Genomic DNA, 23,814 nt, shown 5'->3' on the forward strand with positions numbered 1-23,814 from the left:
ATTCACTATTCCTGCTCTCCCTGGACCCCGCATTTACTATATCCATTCTCAAAGGACCTCGCATTCACTATATCCGCTCTCCCCGGACCCCGCATTCACTGTATCCACTCTCTCTGGACCCTGCATTCACTATATCCACTCTCCCCGGACCCCGCATTCACTATATCCGCTCTCCCTGGACCCTGCATTCACGATATCCGCTCTCCGCGGACCCTGCATTCACTATATCTGCTCTCCCCGGACCTTGCATTTACTATAGCTGCTTTCCCCGGACCTCGCATTCACTATATCTGCTCTCCCCGGACCCTGCATTCACTATATCCGCTCTCCACGGACCCCGCATTCACTATATCTGGTCTCCCCAGACCCTGCATTCAATATATCCGGTCTTCCACAGTACACACCACAAGGAAATGCAATTATTTTAGTAATTACAAACTGCTAAATACCTTTTCTCATCAGCAGTATAGAGCAGTCTTTTGATTTCTATTAGTGTCCAGCAGAGCACTAGTTAAAGCTTGTAGGAGGCGTTTTCTTTCTGCTCTAGGAGGATGCAGAACCCTTGATCATCTCTGTCTGAAAAGGGCTGATTGGCCCTGTGCTGATCATATTTACCCTCCCAAGGAAAAAAAAATAAACCTCTTTAGCAATACACACTAAGCTGAGCATGTGCAAAATGCCTACGGATCAGTCTGTCTTATCATAAGATAAGAGGTGGTCTCTTGAAAAAAGGAGGAACAGAGCAGAAAGGATCAATCGGCCTTCATACACAATACAGAGGATTAACCCCTTAGGTTCCACAGTGAGTATAACAAGCACGCTTTACTGCATCTACAGACTGATTGTACTGTTGTGAGTTTAGTAACACTTTAATGTTTACATTTTATAGTCTATAGGGTCACCATGTTACCATCTGATATTATGCTCTTTGTACCACTTTATATCATATGAGGACCTACCCAATGTATCCAGTCAGTTTGTATCCAATTAGGCAATGGAGGTAAAGAAGATTGTAAGATCAGACTGTACTGTGTGTGGGGAGCTTTAAGTAAGCTACAGACTATACAATATTCTTTCCTTCCACTACGGGTGGAAAGAAAGACAATTGCTCAATCCCCCCATCAACACAGTCAGAATGGATGGGGGAATCACTCCTGCCGCACAACTGTGTTCTGCCAACAGGAAGCCTTCCCTGCCAGCAGAACACTGATCACTGTTAGCTGCTATAGACCTCCAGCAGTGATCGAATGCAAAAAGTCCGAGAGGACGGTTGTACTGAATGTGATTGACGGATCAACTTCAGTACAACCAGCCTGCCCATAGATGGGTCAGATCTCGGCTGGTTCATACTAAACCTGTCCATATTTGATCCACTTATGGCCAGATGTAGAAAAAGTCTAATTTATTGCTGATAACAGAGTTAGAGAAGATCCGAAGATTTAGACAATTGAATGTTAATCTGTCCCAGAATATGATTGTCTCAGTCAGTCCTGTTATACTCACTGTAATTCCTCTATCCGGCTTGTTGTCAGAGCCGCCATCAGATCCCTGAAATGTGGACCCTCCAGATTGTTCCAGGACAGGTCCAGTGTCCTCAGTGTCTGGTTATTTCTTATTCCAGATGCCAGGTGGGGGCAGGAACTGTCTGTCAGGTCATTATAGGACAATCTGTAGAAGAAGAGAAGAATGTTACCAGAAGGAAATGAATCCCCCCCCCCCCCCCCCCAGGAATGAATGGAACTATTCTCTACATGGATGGAACTCATTTCTCTTTATTGGAATCATTTATATTCCATCACTTTATAAATCTCCAGGAAATAGAATTTTATAAGACAAATGTCATAATGGAGTAGACCCCCCAATATTGTCCTCCATGTGTAGAGACGGTGATATCTCCATACACAGGATGAGCACAGAATACCACTGACATGACTCGTATTGTGCTATCATCTCCTTGTGTATGGAGCATGAATGGGATCAGCAGACAGTGTGAGGCCGGAATCAGCATGGCTAGTGATTGGACGGGAGGATTATATCTGATATTCTATTTCTCTCTGCTGATCAGAGCTCTGTACTCATAGGAAGTCATGGGGGATCCCTGACACTGAATAGTAGATGTGTAGTAATGGAGGATCCCTGACACTGAATAGTAGATGTGCAGTAATGGGGGATCCCCTGACACTGAATAGTGGATGGTTATGTTAGGTGATCGGAAGCTCATTTGAGGCTCTAATTGCCAGTGGCGTAGCATGAGGGGGGGCAGCCGATGCAGTTGCCCCATGCGCAACATTTAAAGGAGACCAAAAATTAGTCCCTGGCCAGCGTCCGGGTGGTATTGCTCGGGCTGCAGAGACCCAAGGGCAGCACACTACTCTCACCATTCAGAGCAGTTCTTGCCGGTGACACAGGCAGCGCCTTGGGCAGAGTTGGAGGGAAATAGGAGGTGGGGGAGGCCATCATCTCTGGAAGTGGCTGCAGCAGCTTGTTCCTGGTCATCGTGCGGTGAGCAGTACTGAGCAGGTCTGTGCAACTGCAACATACAAATAATGACAGGAGTATAATGGGGGTGGGGGCAGGGACCCCACCCAACCCCATCACCTGTCATAGAGGGATCCAATTCTCCATCCCTAGCTATGTCATCCTGGACATCCCAGTACACTTTTCAGTTTTTCAGTCCAGTCATCTCCAGGGAGGCTCAGCACCACACACCATTCTGGCATTCTCCTCTTGGTACCATGCAGTGATCTGTGTGGGTTCCATGCTTTCTTCCTGGGGTTCACAGACTATCTGGCCAGGGAAATCCCGGACAAGCCCCCACATGTATCACTACCCCCTTAGGAGTTGCTGAATTGTTTTCAGGTTCCCTGTGGATCTGGACCCCACTCTGAAAGCCCAACCCCCGCTGACATCACAGTACACTCTTAACTGAAATAAATCACCACCAGAAAGTGAATTCTCACACCAATTGAAGTAAACTAGTAAGAGGTTTATACCCAACTTCAATATGGCTTGGTTACACAGCATAAACAGAATTAGAATGTGTAAAATCAATTATTACTTGTGTTGATTTGAACTTAAGGAAAACTAACCCACTAGTTTTCAGAAACTAACCCAATACCTTCAACCTGAGGTGGTCTTAAAAGTCCCCAGTGAGCAGGTAGGATTATTAGGTAGACTAGCTCGCTTTAGGCCCTCAGGACCTGATGGCAAGGAGATAGCCTGAAATAAGGAAAAGAGCTCTTTACCCCAAAACAACCAATGTTCTTTAAAGGCAATGAAGAGTCTTCTACGCACGTTTTAGGGCCCAGTTTGTGCGCAGTGAAGAGAAGTGTGGACTGTAACTCTCTGAGGAACAGTGTAATAACACTCCCCCTGCAAGCATTACAAATGTAATGTTCCTTTAGGGCACTAGTCACTTCCGAGTCTAAAGCAACAAGTGGCCAATCTGGTAAAAGTGATTGTTGGCACAGGGCAACTCTTCTTTGGGCTACAAGACTTTTGGATCAATAGGGAAATGGCCTCTTTAGCAGAGTGAATTGATGATGATGGTGACACAGCGGTGGTTTGGCCTGTGGACCGACTGTCCTGCTATCAGTTCTGATGGTAAGGCTGTGCTAAGTGTAATCAGATGATTGGCTAAAGGAACTAGGCCGCAACTTCTAATAACTGTGCAATGTCCACAACTGTGTGCAGGAAAATAGCAAAGGTGGAGCAGGTGTCAGTGTTCTCTGTCCTTGATAATGATGGGATGGCTTTTAATTAATTTTGGCAGTTTTCTCTCTCCCCTTCGATAAGGCCTCCACACACTCTCCGGTCCTGCCTGCAGCATTCCGTCTGGTTACCTGCTAGCAGATTAGCTTTCTCCATGATGCGGCAAGGTCAGTGATCAGCAGATTCTCCTTGTCTCTTGTCTTTCTCTCTTTAACCAAGCTCGTCCGGTCCTCCCACAGTCAATGCACTCCTCTCTTCAGATCTCTCCCCTCTCACTTTATGTCACATCTCTCAGGCTTTCATATATATATATACTGCCCCGCCCACACGCAAGCTCCTCTGGGAAATGTAGTACTTTACTACACTGTTCCCTAGCTAGATTTTGCAGTTCAGCATACAAGATCCATGGGGCTGTTCTACAGAGTGTGAATGCCACTGTTCTGCAGGACACTGCCATCATGTGTTTGTTTGAACATCCTGCATCCACTTGTAGCAGGGTATTAAAAAAAAACCAAAACACATAGACATGTTCTTGTTGGGAAAAAAACATTTTAAGCAACAGACAGCATCGATTCATGAAAGACAGAAGTTGTGAGACAAATCTGATTTCTTTTTATGAGGAAGTGAGCAAAATCTTAGACAAGGGAGTGGCTGTGGTATGCTTGGACAGAGGGGTGGCTGTGGACGTGGTATACTTGGACAGAGGATTTGTTTGGATCCCTCAAGAGTACAAGCTAGCCTCTCCTCAGATCCACCCATTGCCTCTAGGCCTTTCTCCAAAGCTCTAGAGAAAGGGGAAATTCCAGAGGGGCTGGCCTGTAGAACCTCTCCACTCCTAACCACTATTTGACTTCCTGATTATTGCACCCAGACTGCTACTCAGCCCTCCTCTCTATCAATCAGGACTCTAGCTCCCCCTAGCTATCTAGGAGGGTACAGCACTAGTATGTACAGTTGTGTTCAAAATAATAGCAATGTGTTGAAAAAAGTGAATAAAGCTGAAAATCCTTCTAATAGCTTTTATTTCCATACACACAAATGCATTGGGAACACGACACATTCTATTCCAAATCAAAACATACAGAAAAATATATCAAATTTGTGTTGTTCCTCTAAAACAAATTGAAGAAAAGTGAATGTTAGATTGTTCAAAAAAATAGCAGTATTTGTATTCTTCTTTACAAACTCAAACATTCACTATATAAACTGAAAAATGTTTGAAGATTTTGCTTTCCTTTGAATCACTTCATGAATATTTGGTTGTAGTCGCACTGTTTCTGAGAACTGCTGTACATCTGTGTTGCATGGAGTCACCCAACTTCTGGCCCCTGTGATCAGGTATTCCAGCCCAGGATGATTGGACCACATTCCACAGTTCTTCTCTATTTCTTGGTTTGGCCTCAGAAATGGCATTTTTGATGTCACCCCACAAGTTTTCTATTGGATTAAGATCCGGGGATTGGGCTGGCCACTCCATAACGTCAATCTTGTTGGTCTGGAACCAAGATGTTGCACGTTTACTGGTGTTTGGGGTCGTTGTCTTGTTGGAACACCCATTTCAAGGGCATTTCCTCTTCAGCATAAGGCAGCATGACCTCTTCAAGTATTCTGATGTATTCAAACCAGGGGCGGACCGACAACTCATGGGGCCTCTGGGCAACAGGGGATCATGGGGCCCCTGTGTCCTTGCCCAAACTCAAAAAGGCCTATGAAAAAGGTACCAGGGGCATCTCATGGGGCCCTCTACTGACCCCGGGCCCTCAGGCAGTGCCTGAGTTTCCAAATGGTCAGTCCGCCCCGATTCAAACTGATCCATGATCCCTGGTATGCGATAAATAGGCCCAACACCGTAGTATGAGAAACATCCCCATATCATGATGCTTGCACCACCATGCGTCACTGTCTTCACAGTGTACTGTGAAGACGAATTCAGTGTTTGGGGGTCGTCTGACAAACTGTCTCCGCCCACTAGACCCAAAAAGAACAATCTTACTTTCATCAGTCCACAAATGTTGCGCCATTTCTCTTTAGGCCAGTCAATGTGCTCTTTGGCAAATTGTAACCTCTTCAGCACATGTCTTTTTTCCAACAGTGGGACTTTGCGGGGACTTCTTGCAGATAGCTTGGCTTCACATCGGCGTCTTCTAATTGTAACAGTCCTCACAGGGAACGTCACACCTTCTTTCATCTTCCTGGAGCTGATTGTTGGCTATTCTTCTATCCATTCCAATGGTAGTTTTTCACTTTCTTCCACGTCTTTCAGGTTTTGGTTGCCATTTTAAAGCATTTGCCATCATTTTAGCTAAGCAGCCTATCATTTTCTGCACTTCTTTATATGTTTTCCCCTCCAATCAACTTTTTAATCAAGGTACGCTGTTCTTCTGAACAATGTCTGGAACGACCCATTTTCTTCAGAATTTCAGAGAGAAATGCACTGTAACCAGCATGTACAACATTTGCTGCCTTCCTTCCTTAAATAAGGGCAATAATTGCCACCTGATTTTCAAAGAATGAATGACCTCACTAATAGAACTCCACACTGCTGTCATTTTGAACATGCCCCTTTCAATGAGTGATTCAATGACACAGAATCAGCAGCATGCATGTCATGACTGTTGGGTCTGTTAGATTTCTATTACTCTACTACACCTGCTAGGAAATTATTTGCCATGTAGAAATATCATTTCTAGAGATGAGCGAAGTATTCAAAAATTCGATTCGGCTGATTCGGCAAATTCGAGGAATAAATTCGATTTGAGTCGAATATATTCGCTGCGAATTTAACTTATAAAAAGGGTGTTTCTAGGCTTCAGAGAGCCTTTATATTAGTGCAGAACACTGTACCTTTAATTTAAATGCCCTTGGAGTCTGCTGGGGAAGAGAAATAATACTGTCATTCAGTATGACATGCAGATGAGTGCCGTCGATCTTAGAATCACCGCACACTTAACTCATTTGGGCAGTCACGGGGCCAAAACCAGAGTGTGGAGCCACAGTGTGGCGGTGGAGGCAGCAGCAATGGGAGGCCATACAGCACCCTATGACAAAATGGAACCCACCAGCAGTGTGAGGAGACCTGAAAGTGCCACATGGCAGAGTGTGGCGATGGAGACAGCAGCAATGGGAGGCCGTACAGGGACCCATGACACACTCTGGACCTGGCAGCAGCATGAGGAGGCGGTACAGGGGCCCATGACAGATTACGGGCCTGGCAGCAGCATGAGGAGGCGGTACGGGGGACCATGGCAGATTACGGGCCTGGCAGCAGCAATGGGAGGCCATACAGCACCCTATGACAAAATGGAACCCACCAGCAGTGTGAGGAGACCTGAAAGTGGCACATGGCAGAGTGTGGCGATGGAGACAGCTGCAATGGGAGGCCGTACAGGGACCCATGACACACTCTGGACCTGGCAGCAGCATGAGGAGGTGGTACAGGGGCCCATGACAGATTACGGGCCTGGCAGCAGCATGAGGAGGCGGTACGGGGGCCCATGGCAGATTAGGGGCCTAGCAGCAGCAATGGGAGGCCATACAGCACCCTATGACAAAATGGAACCCACCAGCAGTGTGAGGAGACCTGAAAGTGGCACATGGCAGAGTGTGGCGATGGAGACAGCAGCAATGGGAGGCCGTACAGGGACCCATGACACACTCTGGACCTGGCAGCAGCATGAGGAGGCGGTACAGGGGCCCATGACAGATTACGGGCCTGGCAGTAGTATGAGGAGGCGGTACGGGGGCCCATGGCAGATTACGGGCCTGGCAGCAGCAATGGGAGGCCATACAGCACCCTATGACAAAATGGAACCCACCAGCAGTGTGAGGAGACCTGAAAGTGGCACATGGCAGAGTGTGGCGATGGAGACAGCTGCAATGGGAGGCCGTACAGGGACCCATGACACACTCTGGACCTGGCAGCAGCGTGAGGAGGCGGTACAGGAGCCCATGACAGATTATGGGCCTGGCAGCAGCATGAGGAGGCGGTACGGGGGCCCATGGCAGATTAGGGACCTGGCAGCAGCAATGGGAGGCCATACAGCACCCTATGACAAAATGGAACCCACCAGCAGTGTGAGGAGACCTGAAAGTGGCACATGGCAGAGTGTGGCGATGGAGACAGCAGCAATGGGAGGCCGTACAGGGACCCATGACACACTCTGGACCTGGCAGCAGCGTGAGGAGGCGGTACAGGGGCCCATGACAGATTACGGGCCTGGCAGCAGCAATGGGAGGCCCGTAATCTGCCAGCACCCTATGACAAAATGGAACCCACCAGCAGTGTGGGGAGACCTGAAAGTGGCACATGGCAGAGTGTGGCGATGGAGACAGCAGCAATGGGAGGCCGTACAGGGACCCATGAAACACTCTGGACCTGGCAGCAGCGTGAGGAGGCGGTACAGGGGCCCATGGCAGATTACGGGCCTGGCAGCAGCAATGGGAGGCCCGTAATCTGCCAGCACCCTATGACAAAATGGAACCCACCAGCAGTGTGAGGAGACCTGAAAGTGGCACATGGCAGAGTGTGGCGATGGAGACAGCAGCAATGGGAGGCCGTACAGGGACCCACGACACACTCTGGACCTGGCAGCAGCGTGAGGAGGCGGTACAGGGGCCCATGGCAGATTACGGGCCTGGCAGCAGCAATGGGAGGCCCGTAATCTGCCAGCACCTTATGACAAAATGGAACCCACCAGCAGTGTGAGGAGACCTGAAAGTGGCACATGGCAGAGTGTGGCGATGGAGACAGCAGCAATGGGAGGCCGTACAGGGACCCATGACACACTCTGGACCTGGCAGCAGCAAGAGGAGGCGGTACAGGGGCCCATGGTAGATTACGGGCCTGGCAGCAGCAAGGGGAGGCCCGTAATCTGCCAGCACCCTATGACAAAATGGAACCCACCAGCAGTGTGAGGAGACCTGAAAGTGGCACATGGCAGAGTGTGGCGATGGAGACAGCAGCAATGGGAGGCCGTACAGGGACCCATGACACACTCTGGACCTGGCAGCAGCATGAGGAGGCGGTACAGGGGCCCATAACAGATTACGGGCCTGGCAGCAGCAATGGGAGGCCCGTAATCTGCCAGCACCCTATGACAAAATGGAACCCACCAGCAGTGTGAGGAGACCTGAAAGTGGCACATGGCAGAGTGTGGCGATGGAGACAGCAGCAATGGGAGGCCGTACAGGGACCCATGACACACTCTGGACCTGGCAGCAGCAAGAGGAGGCGGTACAGGGGCCCATGGCAGATTACGGGCCTGGCAGCAGCAATGGGAGGCCCGTAATCTGCCAGCACCCTATGACAAAATGGAACCCACCAGCAGTGTGAGGAGACCTGAAAGTGGCACATGGCAGAGTGTGGCGATGGAGACAGCAGCAATGGGAGGCCGTACAGGGACCCATGACACACTCTGGACCTGGCAGCAGCATGAGGAGGCGGTACAGGGGCCCATGACATATTACGGGCCTGGCAGCAGCATGAGGAGGCGGTACGGGGGCCCATGGCAGATTAGGGGCCTGGAAGCAGCAATGGGAGGCCCGTAATCTGCCAGCACCCTATGACAAAATGGAACCCACCAGCAGTGTGAGGAGACCTGAAAGTGGCACATGGCAGAGTGTGGCGATGGAGACAGCTGCAATGGGAGGCCGTACAGGGACCCATGACACACTCTGGACCTGGCAGCAGCGTGAGGAGGCGGTACAGGGGCCCATGGCAGATTACGGGCCTGGCAGCAGCAATGGGAGGCCCGTAATCTGCCAGCACCCTATGACAAAATGGAACCCACCAGCAGTGTGAGGAGACCTGAAAGTGGCACATGGCAGAGTGTGGCGATGGAGACAGCTGCAATGGGAGGCCGTACAGGGACCCATGACACACTCTGGACCTGGCAGCAGCGTGAGGAGGCGGTACAGGGGCCCATGGCAGATTACGGGCCTGGCAGCAGCAATGGGAGGCCCGTAATCTGCCAGCACCCTATGACAAAATGGAACCCACCAGCAGTGTGAGGAGACCTGAAAGTGGCACATGGCAGAGTGTGGCGATGGAGACACCAGCAATGGGAGGCCGTACAGGGACCCATGACACACTCTGGACCTGGCAGCAGCATGAGGAGGCGGTACAGGGGCCCATGACAGATTACGGGCCTGGCAGCAGCATGAGGAGGCGGTACGGGGGCCCATGGCAAATTAGGGGCCTGGCAGCAGCAATGGGAGGCCCGTAATCTGCCAGCACCCTTTGACAAAATGGAACCCACCAGCAGTGTGAGGAGACCTGAAAGTGGCACATGGCAGAGTGTGGCGATGGAGACAGCTGCAATGGGAGGCCGTACAGGGACCCATGACACACTCTGGACCTGGCAGCAGCATGAGGAGGCGGTACAGGGGCCCATGACAGATTACGGGCCTGGCAGCAGCAATGGGAGGCCCGTAATCTGCCAGCACCCTATGACAAAATGGAACCCACCAGCAGTGTGAGGAGACCTGAAAGTGGCACATGGCAGAGTGTGGCGATGGAGACAGCAGCAATGGGAGGCCGTACAGGGACCCATGACACACTCTGGACCTGGCAGCAGCGTGAGGAGGCGGTACAGGGGCCCATGGCAGATTACGGGCCTGGCAGCAGCAATGGGAGGCCCGTAATCTGCCAGCACCCTATGACAAAATGGAACCCACCAGCAGTGTGAGGAGACCTGAAAGTGGCACATGGCAGAGTGTGGCGATGGAGACAGCTGCAATGGGAGGCCGTACAGGGACCCATGACACACTCTGGACCTGGCAGCAGCGTGAGGAGGCGGTACAGGGGCCCATGGCAGATTACGGGCCTGGCAGCAGCAATGGGAGGCCCGTAATCCGCCAGCACCCTATGACAAAATGGAACCCACCAGCAGTGTGAGGAGACCTGAAAGTGGCACATGGCAGAGTGTGGCGATGGAGACAGCTGCAATGGGAGGCCGTACAGGGACCCATGACACACTCTGGACCTGGCAGCAGCGTGAGGAGGCGGTACAGGGGCCCATGGCAGATTACGGGCCTGGCAGCAGCAATGGGAGGCCCGTAATCTGCCAGCACCCTATGACAAAATGGAACCCACCAGCAGTGTGAGGAGACCTGAAAGTGGCACATGGCAGAGTGTGGCGATGGAGACAGCAGCAATGGGAGGCCGTACAGGGACCCATGACACACTCTGGACCTGGCAGCAGCATGAGGAGGCGGTACAGGGGCCCATGACATATTACGGGCCTGGCAGCAGCATGAGGAGGCGGTACGGGGGCCCATGGCAGATTAGGGGCCTGGAAGCAGCAATGGGAGGCCCGTAATCTGCCAGCACCCTATGACAAAATGGAACCCACCAGCAGTGTGAGGAGACCTGAAAGTGGCACATGGCAGAGTGTGGCGATGGAGACAGCTGCAATGGGAGGCCGTACAGGGACCCATGACACACTCTGGACCTGGCAGCAGCGTGAGGAGGCGGTACAGGGGCCCATGGCAGATTACGGGCCTGGCAGCAGCAATGGGAGGCCCGTAATCTGCCAGCACCCTATGACAAAATGGAACCCACCAGCAGTGTGAGGAGACCTGAAAGTGGCACATGGCAGAGTGTGGCGATGGAGACACCAGCAATGGGAGGCCGTACAGGGACCCATGACACACTCTGGACCTGGCAGCAGCATGAGGAGGCGGTACAGGGGCCCATGACAGATTACGGGCCTGGCAGCAGCATGAGGAGGCGGTACGGGGGCCCATGGCAAATTAGGGGCCTGGCAGCAGCAATGGGAGGCCCGTAATCTGCCAGCACCCTTTGACAAAATGGAACCCACCAGCAGTGTGAGGAGACCTGAAAGTGGCACATGGCAGAGTGTGGCGATGGAGACAGCTGCAATGGGAGGCCGTACAGGGACCCATGACACACTCTGGACCTGGCAGCAGCATGAGGAGGCGGTACAGGGGCCCATGACAGATTACGGGCCTGGCAGCAGCAATGGGAGGCCCGTAATCTGCCAGCACCCTATGACAAAATGGAACCCACCAGCAGTGTGAGGAGACCTGAAAGTGGCACATGGCAGAGTGTGGCGATGGAGACAGCAGCAATGGGAGGCCGTACAGGGACCCATGACACACTCTGGACCTGGCAGCAGCGTGAGGAGGCGGTACAGGGGCCCATGGCAGATTACGGGCCTGGCAGCAGCAATGGGAGGCCCGTAATCTGCCAGCACCCTATGACAAAATGGAACCCACCAGCAGTGTGAGGAGACCTGAAAGTGGCACATGGCAGAGTGTGGCGATGGAGACAGCTGCAATGGGAGGCCGTACAGGGACCCATGACACACTCTGGACCTGGCAGCAGCGTGAGGAGGCGGTACAGGGGCCCATGGCAGATTACGGGCCTGGCAGCAGCAATGGGAGGCCCGTAATCCGCCAGCACCCTATGACAAAATGGAACCCACCAGCAGTGTGAGGAGACCTGAAAGTGGCACATGGCAGAGTGTGGCGATGGAGACAGCTGCAATGGGAGGCCGTACAGGGACCCATGACACACTCTGGACCTGGCAGCAGCGTGAGGAGGCGGTACAGGGGCCCATGGCAGATTACGGGCCTGGCAGCAGCAATGGGAGGCCCGTAATCTGCCAGCACCCTATGACAAAATGGAACCCACCAGCAGTGTGAGGAGACCTGAAAGTGGCACATGGCAGAGTGTGGCGATGGAGACAACTGCAATGGGAGGCCGTACAGAGACCCATGACACACTCTGGACCTGGCAGCAGCGTGAGGAGGCGGTACAGGGGCCCATGGCAGATTACGGGCCTGGCAGCAGCAATGGGAGGCCCGTAATCTGCCAGCACCCTATGACAAAATGGAACCCACCAGCAGTGTGAGGAGACCTGAAAGTGGCACATGGCAGAGTGTGGCGATGGAGACAGCAGCAATGGGAGGCCGTACAGGGACCCATGACACACTCTGGACCTGGCAGCAGCATGAGGAGGCGGTACAGGGGCCCATGACAGATTACGGGCCTGGCAGCAGCATGAGGAAGCGGTACGGGGGCCCATGGCAGATTAGGGGCCTGGCAGCAGCAATGGGAGGTCCGTAATCTGCCAGCACCCTATGACAAAATGGAACCCACCAGCAGTGTGAGGAGACCTGAAAGTGGCACATGGCAGAGTGTGGCGATGGAGACAGCTGCAATGGGAGGCCGTACAGGGACCCATGACACACTCTGGACCTGGCAGCAGCGTGAGGAGGCGGTACAGGGGCCCATGGCAGATTACGGGCCTGGCAGCAGCAATGGGAGGCCCGTAATCCGCCAGCACCCTATGACAAAATGGAACCCACCAGCAGTGTGAGGAGACCTGAAAGTGGCACATGGCAGAGTGTGGCGATGGAGACAGCTGCAATGGGAGGCCGTACAGGGACCCATGACACACTCTGGACCTGGCAGCAGCGTGAGGAGGCGGTACAGGGGCCCATGGCAGATTACGGGCCTGGCAGCAGCAATGGGAGGCCCGTAATCTGCCAGCACCCTATGACAAAATGGAACCCACCAGCAGTGTGAGGAGACCTGAAAGTGGCACATGGCAGAGTGTGGCGATGGAGACAGCTGCAATGGGAGGCCGTACAGAGACCCATGACACACTCTGGACCTGGCAGCAGCGTGAGGAGGCGGTACAGGGGCCCATGGCAGATTACGGGCCTGGCAGCAGCAATGGGAGGCCCGTAATCTGCCAGCACCCTATGACAAAATGGAACCCACCAGCAGTGTGAGGAGACCTGAAAGTGGCACATGGCAGAGTGTGGCGATGGAGACAGCAGCAATGGGAGGCCGTACAGGGACCCATGACACACTCTGGACCTGGCAGCAGCATGAGGAGGCGGTACAGGGGCCCATGACAGATTACGGGCCTGGCAGCAGCATGAGGAGGCGGTACGGGGGCCCATGGCAGATTAGGGGCCTGGCAGCAGCAATGGGAGGCCCGTAATCTGCCAGCACCCTATGACAAAATGGAACCCACCAGCAGTGTGAGGAGACCTGAAAGTGGCACATGGCAGAGTGTGGCGATGGAGACAGCTGCAATGGGAGGCCGTACAGGGACCCATGACACACTCTGGACCTGGCAGCAGCGTGAGGAGGCGGTACAGGGGCCCATGGCAGATTACGGGCCTGGCAGCAGCAATGGGAGGCCCGTAATCTGCCAGCACCCTATGACAAAATGGAACCCACCAGCAGTGTGAGGAGACCTGAAAGTGGCACATGGCAGAGTGTGGCGATGGAGACACCAGCAATGGGAGGCCGTACAGGGACCCATGACACACTCTGGACCTGGCAGCAGCATGAGGAGGCGGTACAGGGGCCCATGACAGATTACGGGCCTGGCAGCAGCATGAGGAGGCGGTACGGGGGCCCATGGCAAATTAGGGGCCTGGCAGCAGCAATGGGAGGCCCGTAATCTGCCAGCACCCTTTGACAAAATGGAACCCACCAGCAGTGTGAGGAGACCTGAAAGTGGCACATGGCAGAGTGTGGCGATGGAGACAGCTGCAATGGGAGGCCGTACAGGGACCCATGACACACTCTGGACCTGGCAGCAGCATGAGGAGGCGGTACAGGGGCCCATGACAGATTACGGGCCTGGCAGCAGCAATGGGAGGCCCGTAATCTGCCAGCACCCTATGACAAAATGGAACCCACCAGCAGTTGAGGAGACCTGAAAGTGGCACATGGCAGAGTGTGGCGATGGAGACAGCAGCAATGGGAGGCCGTACAGGGACCCATGACACACTCTGGACCTGGCAGCAGCGTGAGGAGGCGGTACAGGGGCCCATGGCAGATTACGGGCCTGGCAGCAGCAATGGGAGGCCCGTAATCTGCCAGCACCCTATGACAAAATGGAACCCACCAGCAGTGTGAGGAGACCTGAAAGTGGCACATGGCAGAGTGTGGCGATGGAGACAGCTGCAATGGGAGGCCGTACAGGGACCCATGACACACTCTGGACCTGGCAGCAGCGTGAGGAGGCGGTACAGGGGCCCATGGCAGATTACGGGCCTGGCAGCAGCAATGGGAGGCCCGTAATCCGCCAGCACCCTATGACAAAATGGAACCCACCAGCAGTGTGAGGAGACCTGAAAGTGGCACATGGCAGAGTGTGGCGATGGAGACAGCTGCAATGGGAGGCCGTACAGGGACCCATGACACACTCTGGACCTGGCAGCAGCGTGAGGAGGCGGTACAGGGGCCCATGGCAGATTACGGGCCTGGCAGCAGCAATGGGAGGCCCGTAATCTGCCAGCACCCTATGACAAAATGGAACCCACCAGCAGTGTGAGGAGACCTGAAAGTGGCACATGGCAGAGTGTGGCGATGGAGACAACTGCAATGGGAGGCCGTACAGAGACCCATGACACACTCTGGACCTGGCAGCAGCGTGAGGAAGCGGTACAGGGGCCCATGGCAGATTACGGGCCTGGCAGCAGCAATGGGAGGCCCGTAATCTGCCAGCACCCTATGACAAAATGGAACCCACCAGCAGTGTGAGGAGACCTGAAAGTGGCACATGGCAGAGTGTGGCGATGGAGACAGCAGCAATGGGAGGCCGTACAGGGACCCATGACACACTCTGGACCTGGCAGCAGCATGAGGAGGCGGTACAGGGGCCCATGACAGATTACGGGCCTGGCAGCAGCATGAGGAAGCGGTACGGGGGCCCATGGCAGATTAGGGGCCTGGCAGCAGCAATGGGAGGTCCGTAATCTGCCAGCACCCTATGACAAAATGGAACCCACCAGCAGTGTGAGGAGACCTGAAAGTGGCACATGGCAGAGTGTGGCGATGGAGACAGCAGCAATGGGAGGCCGTACAGGGACCCATGACACACTCTGGACCTGGCAGCAGCATGAGGAGGCGGTACAGGGGCCCATGACAGATTACGGGCCTGGCAGCAGCATGAGGAGGCGGTACGGGGGCCCATGGCAGATTAGGGGCCTGGCAGCAGCAATGGGAGGCCCGTAATCTGCCAGCACCCTATGACAAAATGGAACCCACCAGCAGTGTGAGGAGACCTGAAAGTGGCACATGGCAGAGTGTGGCGATGGAGGCAGCTGCAATGGGAGGCCGTACAGGGACCCATGACACACTCTGGACCTGGCAGCAGCGTGAGGAGGCGGTACAGGGGCCCATGGCAGATTACGGGCCTGGCAGCAGCAATGGGAGGCCCGTAATCTGCCAGCACCCTATGACAAAATGGAACCCACCAGCAATGTGAGGAGACCTGAAAGTGGCACATGGCAGAGTGTGGCGATGGAGACAGCAGCAATGGGAGGCCGTACAGGGACCCATGACACACTCTGGACCTGGCAGCAGCGTGAGGAGGCGGTACAGGGGCCCATGGCAGATTACGGGCCTGGCAGCAGCAATGGGAGGCCCGTAATCTGCCAGCACCCTATGACAAAATGGAACCCACCAGCAGTGTGAGGAGACCTGAAAGTGGCACATGGCAGAGTGTGGCGATGGAGACAGCAGCAATGGGAGGCCGTACAGGGACCCATGACACACTCTGGACCTGGCAGCAGCAAGAGGAGGCGGTACAGGGGCCCATGGCAGATTACGGGCCTGGCAGCAGCAATGGGAGGCCCGTAATCTGCCAGCACCCTATGACAAAATGGAACCCACCAGCAGTGTGAGGAGACCTGAAAGTGGCACATGGCAGAGTGTGGCGATGGAGACAGCAGCAATGGGAGGCCGTACAGGGACCCATGACACACTCTGGACCTGGCAGCAGCATGAGGAGGCGGTACAGGGGCCCATGACAGATTACGGGCCTGGCAGCAGCATGAGGAGGCGGTACGGGGGCCCATGGCAGATTAGGGGCCTGGCAGCAGCAATGGGAGGCCCGTAATCTGCCAGCACCCTATGACAAAATGGAACCCACCAGCAGTGTGAGGAGACCTGAAAGTGGCACATGGAAGAGTGTGGTGATGGAGACAGCTGCAATGGGAGGCCGTACAGGGACCCATGACACACTCTGGACCTGGCAGCAGCGTGAGTAGGCGGTACAGGGGCCCATGGCAGATTACGGGCCTGGCAGCAGCAATGGGAGGCCCGTAATCTGCCAGCACCCTATGACAAAATGGAACCCACCAGCAGTGTAAGGAGACCTGAAAGTGGCACATGGCAGAGTGTGGCGATGGAGACAGCAGCAATGGGAGGCCGTACAGGGACCCATGACACACTTTGGACCTGGCAGCAGCGTGAGGAGGCGGTACAGGGGCCCATGGCAGATTACGGGCCTGGCAGCAGCAATGGGAGGCCCATAATCTGCCAGCACCCTATGACAAAATGGAACCCACCAGCAGTGTGAGGAGACCTGAAAGTGGCACATGGCAGAGTGTGGCGATGGAGACAGCAGCAATGGGAGGCCGTACAGGGACCCATGACACACTCTGGACCTGGCAGCAGCGTGAGGAGGCGGTACAGGGGCCCATGGCAGATTACGGGCCTGGCAGCAGCAATGGGAGGCCCGTAATCTGCCAGCACCCTATGACAAAATGGAACCCACCAGCAGTGTGAGGAGACCTGAAAGTGGCACATGGCAGAGTGTGGCGATGGAGACAGCAGCAATGGGAGGCTGTACAGGGACCCATGACACACTGGACCTGGCAGCAGCGTGAGGAGGCGGTACAGGGGCCCATGGCAGATTACGGGCCTGGCAGCAGCAATGGGAGGCCCGTAATCTGCCAGCACCCTATGACAAAATGGAACCCACCAGCAGTGTGAGGAGACCTGAAAGTGGCACATGGCAGAGTGTGGCGATGGAGACAGCAGCAATGGGAGGCCGTACAGGGACCCATGACACACTCTGGACCTGTCAGCAGCGTGAGGAGGCGGTACAGGGGCCCATGGCAGATTACGGGCCTGGCAGCAGCAATGGGAGGCCCGTAATCTGCCAGCACCCTATGACAAAATGGAACCCACCAGCAGTGTGAGGAGACCTGAAAGTGGCACATGGCAGAGTGTGGCGATGGAGACAGCAGCAATGGGAAGTCGTACAGGGACCCATGACACACTCTGGACCTGGCAGCAGCAAGAGGAGGCGGTACAGGGGCCCATGGCAGATTACGGGCCTGGCAGCAGCAATGGGAGGCCCGTAATCTGCCAGCACCCTATGACAAAATGGAACCCACCAGCAGTGTGAGGAGACCTGAAAGTGGCACATGGCAGAGTGTGGCGATGGAGACAGCAGCAATGGGAGGCCGTACAGGGACCCATGACACACTCTGGACCTGGCAGCAGCGTGAGGAGGCGGTACAGCGGCCCATGGCAGATTACGGGCCTGGCAGCAGCAATGGGAGGCCCGTAATCTGCCAGCACCCTATGACAAAATGGAACCCACCAGCAGTGTGAGGAGACCTGAAAGTGGCACATGGCACAGTGTGGCGATGGAGACAGCAGCAATGGGAGGCCGTACAGGGACCCATGACACACTCTGGACCTGGCAGCAGCAAGAGGAGGCGGTACAGGGGCCCATGGCAGATTACGGGCCTGGCAGCAGCAATGGGAGGCCCGTAATCTGCCAGCACCCTATGACAAAATGGAACCCACCAGCAGTGTGAGGAGACCTGAAAGTGGCACATGTTTGGGGCATGATTCATGGCGGATTTAGTCAGTTGTGTCAGGAACTGGTGGTTTGAAATCCAGACTAATCCACGCCTGATTCATTTTCAGTCAGTCAGTGGACAGTCGTGTCCTCCGCGGAGTTACAATACCTCCTGCCGCACTAAACACGCGCTCCGATTCCACGCTACTGGCCGGGCATGACAGCCTTTCAAGGGCAAATTCAGCTAGTTGGGGCCAAAGGTCAAGTTTCGTTGCCCAGTAGTCAAGGGGATTGTCTACCTCGGTTGGCAGGGTGCTGTCCAAGTAGGCCCAAGCCTGTTGTTTGAGGTCCTGCTCCAGGTCCACCTGATGCTGCTGCTGCTGCGGCTGGTTAGTAGTTTCCTCACTGCGCTGGTGAAGAAAGCTACTCATCATCGACTGCAGACTGAGGCAGCCGCTGCTGGTGGAGCTGCCACTGCTCCTACCACCCCACCCCTCCCCTGCTGCCATGGCAGCGGAACGCGAGCGCACAGGGCCCACAGTGTCTGAGGATGGACGTTGGCGCAGAAAGGCAGAGACCAACTGACTACATAGGTGGTTTTTATAGTACGTTATTTTGGCCTCCCTCTCAGCAGGTGTGAAAAAGGCCACCATTTTTGAACGGTAGCGAGGGTCCAACAAGGTGGACAGCCAAAAGTCATCCCTCTGTCTGATGGTTATTATTCGGCTGTCGCTACGCAAGCAACCGAGCATGCTATGGGCCATTTGTGCCAAGGAATGCGAGGGACTCCCTGCCTCCATCTCCACAGCATACTGCCACGGTGCGTCTGGGTCCTCTGTCTCCTCCTCCTCCTCTACCAGATGCTCCTGCTCCTCCACTCCTGTCCGCTGAGTGGAAAAACCACCCATTTCACTCAATAATTCCTGAGCACAAATGTCCTCCTCTACCTCCTCCTCTTCTTCCTGTCCTGCCCCCACAGGGGTCATGTGGCGTTGAGATCTGTGCGCCACGTCTACCGCACCCTGACCAGCCATTGTTAACAGCATTTAACTGAGGCTGAGGACACGGCGGAAGAAGAGGTGGTAGAGGGCGGACATCTTTGCTGGACCAAGGACGTGCAAACGTGGAGGCAAAAGCGGCGTGACCTGTCCAAGTTGCTGGTGCGGCTGTGCCGGCACCACGTTCACCCAGTGGGCCGTAAATGACATGTACTGTCCCTGACCGTAGTTACAGCTCCACACGTCGGCGCTGCCGTGCACTTTGGCAGAGACCGACATGCTCAAAGACTGGCCCACCATCTCTTCTACATGTGAATGCAGGGCTGGCACTGCCTTTTTGGCGAAGAAATGCCGGCTTGGCACTCTCCACCGCGGCTCGGCACAAGCCATCATTTCTCGGAAAGGTGCTGAGTCCACCACTTGGAAAGGGAGGGACTGCAGCACCAGCAACTTGGACAGGAGGACGTTCAGCTTCTGCACCGTCGGGTGCGTGCTCGCAAACTGTTGTCTCTTGGAAACGGATTCCAAGAAAGACTGCTGACGGAATCCGTGAAGAGGAGTAGCAGGAGAAGGAGCATCTGAACGAGCGGAAGATGCCAACGAGCGACAACTCCCCTCAGCAGAGGTGTTGGAGCCTTGACTGGCTGATAGAGGGCGATTGACGTCGGGTGACGGAGCAAGTAACGGAGCGGGTGATGGAGCGGGGGCTGGGGCAGGCAGAACCGCCGTATCTTTATCACGGTTTTCCCAGGCCACCGAATGGCGACGCTGCATATGCTGACGCAACGCTGTATTCCCAACATGGGCCCCCTGGCCACGCTTGACTTTCTGGCCACATAGTCGACATACGGCTACGTTTACTTCCTCGGGCGGCTTGACGAAAAATTGCCACACCGCCGAGTAGGAAACTTTGCCCCCGCTACTCCTCACTGGCTGACTGCTACTTCCTCCGTGCACACCGGCACCACTACTGGCCGTGGTGGTAGGCTGCAGTGGAGCTGGTGCTCTACTCCGTGGCTGTTTGCCTCCACTGACACTGCTGCGACCCTGCTGCCTCCTGGGCAACCCACCGACTGTTTTGCTCGCTGCCAAGCTGGCACCCTCTTCTCCTGATGATGCGGAAGCAATAGCCTGATGACGATGAGGCTGCCAAGTGCGATCAGCCTAATCATCATCAATTAGGGTCTCCGCCTCACTACTAGCCCCTTCAGCTGCGTGTGGGTCAGGAGACAGACCTGTCTCTAGACGGGCTACCGAGCCACTCTCCTCGCCAGTACTTCTTCGCCTGGCTGCTGAAGAGGCGGATGTCTCCCCCCGTTCCTGACCGCCCTCTGTTAGCTCTTCCTCACTGTACAGTGGGGCTGAGCCCACAGCATGCGATACTTCGCTTGGTGAGGGAACACCAAAGGACAGGGGCAGGTAGAGGACACGTGATTTCAGTGGGCTTGCTCCCGGGCCATGCCAACTAACGGTTGTGTCTGACGTACCCACCGACCGTTGGCTGTAGGTGTCAGAGGTGACCTGGGAAGAGGAAGACGACCGAGCCAACCAATCGACGACGGCAGGGTTGTCGGTGGAGACACGACCGCTGGATGACACCGGGAGTACTGGCCTCTGGCCGCGACTAGTGCTGCCTCGACCCCTTCCTCTGCTGCCACGTCTGCTCGCTCCTAAAACATTGCCTCCTCTGCCACTCCTCTGCGTGTTGTCTGACATACTCTTTAATTCTATAAGCACCCCAAAAATAACGTAACGATTCTGTGTCCCTCAGTAACAATCCTGTGTCCCTGAGTAACAATTCTGTGTCTGTCCCTGAGTAACAATTCTGTGTCCCTGAGTAACAATTCTGTGTCCCTGAGTAACAATTCTGTGTCCCTGAGTAACAATTCTTTGTCTGTCCCTGAGTAACAATTCTGTGTCCCTGAGTAACAATTCTGTGTCCCTCAGTAACAATTCTGTGTCCCTCAGTAACGATTCTGTTTCCCTCAGTAACGATTCTGTGTCCCTGAGTAACAATTCTGTGTCTGTCCCTGAGTAACAATTCTGTGTCCCTGAGTAACAATTCTGTGTCCCTGAGTAACAATTCTGTGTCTGTCCCTGAGTAACAATTCTGTGTCCCTAAGTAACAATTCTGTGTCCCTGAATAACAATTCTGTGTCCCTGAGTAACAATTCTGTGTCCCTGAGTAACAATTCTGTGTCCCTCAGTAACAATGAGTAACAATTCTGTGTCCCACAGTAACAATGAGTAACAATTCTGTGTCCCTCAGTAACAATTCTGTGTCCCTGAGTAACAATTCTGTGTCCCTGAGTAACAATTCTGTGTCTGTCCCTGAGTAACAATTCTGTGTCCCTCAGTAACAATTCTGTGTCCCTGAGTAACAATTCTGTGTCCCTGAGTAACAATTCTGTGTCCCTGAGTAACAATTCTGTGTCCCTGAGTAACAATGAGCAACAATTATGTGTCCCTCAGTAACAATTCTGTGTCCCTGAGTAACAATTCTGTGTCCCTGAGTAACAATTCTGTGTCTGTCCCTGAGTAACAATTCTGTGTCCCTCAGTAACGAGTCTGTGTCCCTCAGTAACAATTCTTTGTCCCTGAGTAACAATTCTGTTTCTGTCCCTGAGTAACAATTCTGTGTCCCTGAGTAACAATTCTGTGTCCCTGAGTAACAATTCTGTGTCCCTGAGTAACGATTCTGTGTCCCTGAGTAACAATTCTGTGTCTGTCCCTGAGTAACAATTCTGTGTCCCTGAGTAACAACTCTGTGTCCCTCAGTAACGATTCTTTGTCCCTGAGTAACAATTCTGTGTCTGTCCCTGAGTAACAATTCTGTGTCCCTGAGTAACAATTCTGTGTCCCTGAGTAACAATTCTGTGTCTGTCCCTGAGTAACAATTCTGTGTCCCTGAGTAACAATTCTGTGTCCCTGAGTAACAATGAGTAACAATTCTGTGTCCCTCAGTAACAATTCTGTGTCCCTGAGTAACAATTCTGTGTCTGTCCCTGAGTAACAATTCTGTGTCCCTCAGTAACGATTCTGTGTCCCTCAGTAACAATTCTGTGTCCCTCAGTAACAATTCTGTGTCCCTGAGTAACAATTCTGTGTCTGTCCCTGAGTAACAATTCTGTGTCTGTCCCTGAGTAACAATTCTGTGTCCCTCAGTAACGATTCTGTGTCCCTCAGTAACGATTCTGTGTCCCTCAGTAACAATTCTGTGTCTGTCCCTGAGTAACAATGAGTAACAATTCTGTGTCCCTGAGTAACAATTCTGTGTCCCTGAGTAATAATGAGTAACAATTCTGTGTCACTCAGTAACAATTCTGTGTCCCTGAGTAACAATTCTGTGTCCCTGAGTAATAATTCTGTGTCTGTCCCTGAGTAACAATTCTGTGTCCCTCAGTAACGATTCTGTGTCCCTCAGTAACAATTCTGTGTCTGTCCCTGAGTAACAATTCTGTGTCCCTGAGTAACAATTCTGTGTCCTTGAGTAACAATTCTGTGTCCCTTAGTAACGATTCTGTGTCCCTGAGTAACAATTCTGTGTCTGTCCCTGAGTAACAATTCTGTGTCCCTGAGTAACAATTCTGTGTCCCTGAGTAACAATGAGTAACAATTCTGTGTCCCTCAGTAACAATTCTGTGTCCCTGAGTAACAATTCTGTGTCTGTCCCTGAGTAACAATTCTGTGTCCCTCAGTAACAATTCTGTGTCCCTGAGTAACAATTCTGTGTCCCTGAGTAACAATTCTGTGTCCCTGAGTAACAATTCTGTGTCCCTGAGTAACAATTCTGTGTCCCTGAGTAACGATTCTGTGTCCCTCAGTAACGATTCTGTGTCCCTCAGTAACGATTCTGTGTCCCTGAGTAACAATTCTGTGTCTGTCCCTGAGTAACAATTCTGTGTCCCTGAGTAACAATTCTGTGTCCCTGAGTAACAATTCTGTGTCCCTGAGTAACAATTCTGTGTCCCTGAGTAACAATTCTGTGTCTGTCCCTGAGTAACAATTCTGTGTCCCTGAGTAACAATTCTGTGTCCCTGAGTAACAATTCTGTGTCTGTCCCTGAGTAACAATTCTGTGTCCCTGAGTAACAATTCTGTGTCTGTCCCTGAGTAACAGTTCTGTGTCCCTGAGTAACAATTCTGTGTCCCTGAGTAACAATTCTGTGTCCCTGAGTAACAATGAGTAACAATTCTGTGTCCCTCAGTAACAATTCTGTGTCCCTGAGTAACAATTCTGTGTCTGTCCCTGAGTAACAATTCTGTGTCCCTGAGTAACAATTCTGTGTCTGTCCCTGAGTAACAATTCTGTGTCCCTGAGTAACGATTGTGTGTCCCTGAGTAACGATTGTGTGTCCCTGAGTAACGATTGTGTGTCCCTAAGTAACGGTTCTGTGTCCCTAAGTAACGGTTCTGTGTCCCTGAGTAACGGTTCTGTGGCCCTAAAGTCTCTGTGGCCCTAACTCTGTCCCTCAATACAGACAGGTCTGTCTGTCTTGAATGACCGGAGGCTAA

The 23,814-nt window shown here is 53.5% G+C and overlaps 2 protein-coding genes across 2 annotated transcripts in view; both read right to left on the minus strand.

The window, feature by feature from the left end:
• The window catches only part of LOC149434336 (NACHT, LRR and PYD domains-containing protein 3-like), a 319,711-nt gene that overhangs the window by 46,232 nt on the left and 249,665 nt on the right, over window positions 1-23,814 (minus strand). The window lies entirely within an intron of this gene.
• The window catches only part of LOC149434337 (NACHT, LRR and PYD domains-containing protein 10-like), a 61,094-nt gene that overhangs the window by 2,942 nt on the left and 34,338 nt on the right, over window positions 1-23,814 (minus strand). Inside the window, exon 7 of the mRNA XM_089663799.1 lies at window positions 1,504-1,668. Within this exon, the coding sequence (XP_089519925.1) occupies window positions 1,504-1,668 (165 nt within the window). The remainder of the gene's footprint in view (window positions 1-1,503; window positions 1,669-23,814) is intronic.

This window comes from Staurois parvus, unplaced genomic scaffold (assembly GCF_062004578.1).
Source record: "Staurois parvus isolate SC_StPar_1 unplaced genomic scaffold, SC_StPar_1.0 ptg001769l, whole genome shotgun sequence".
Classification (NCBI taxonomy): domain Eukaryota; kingdom Metazoa; phylum Chordata; class Amphibia; order Anura; family Ranidae; genus Staurois; species Staurois parvus.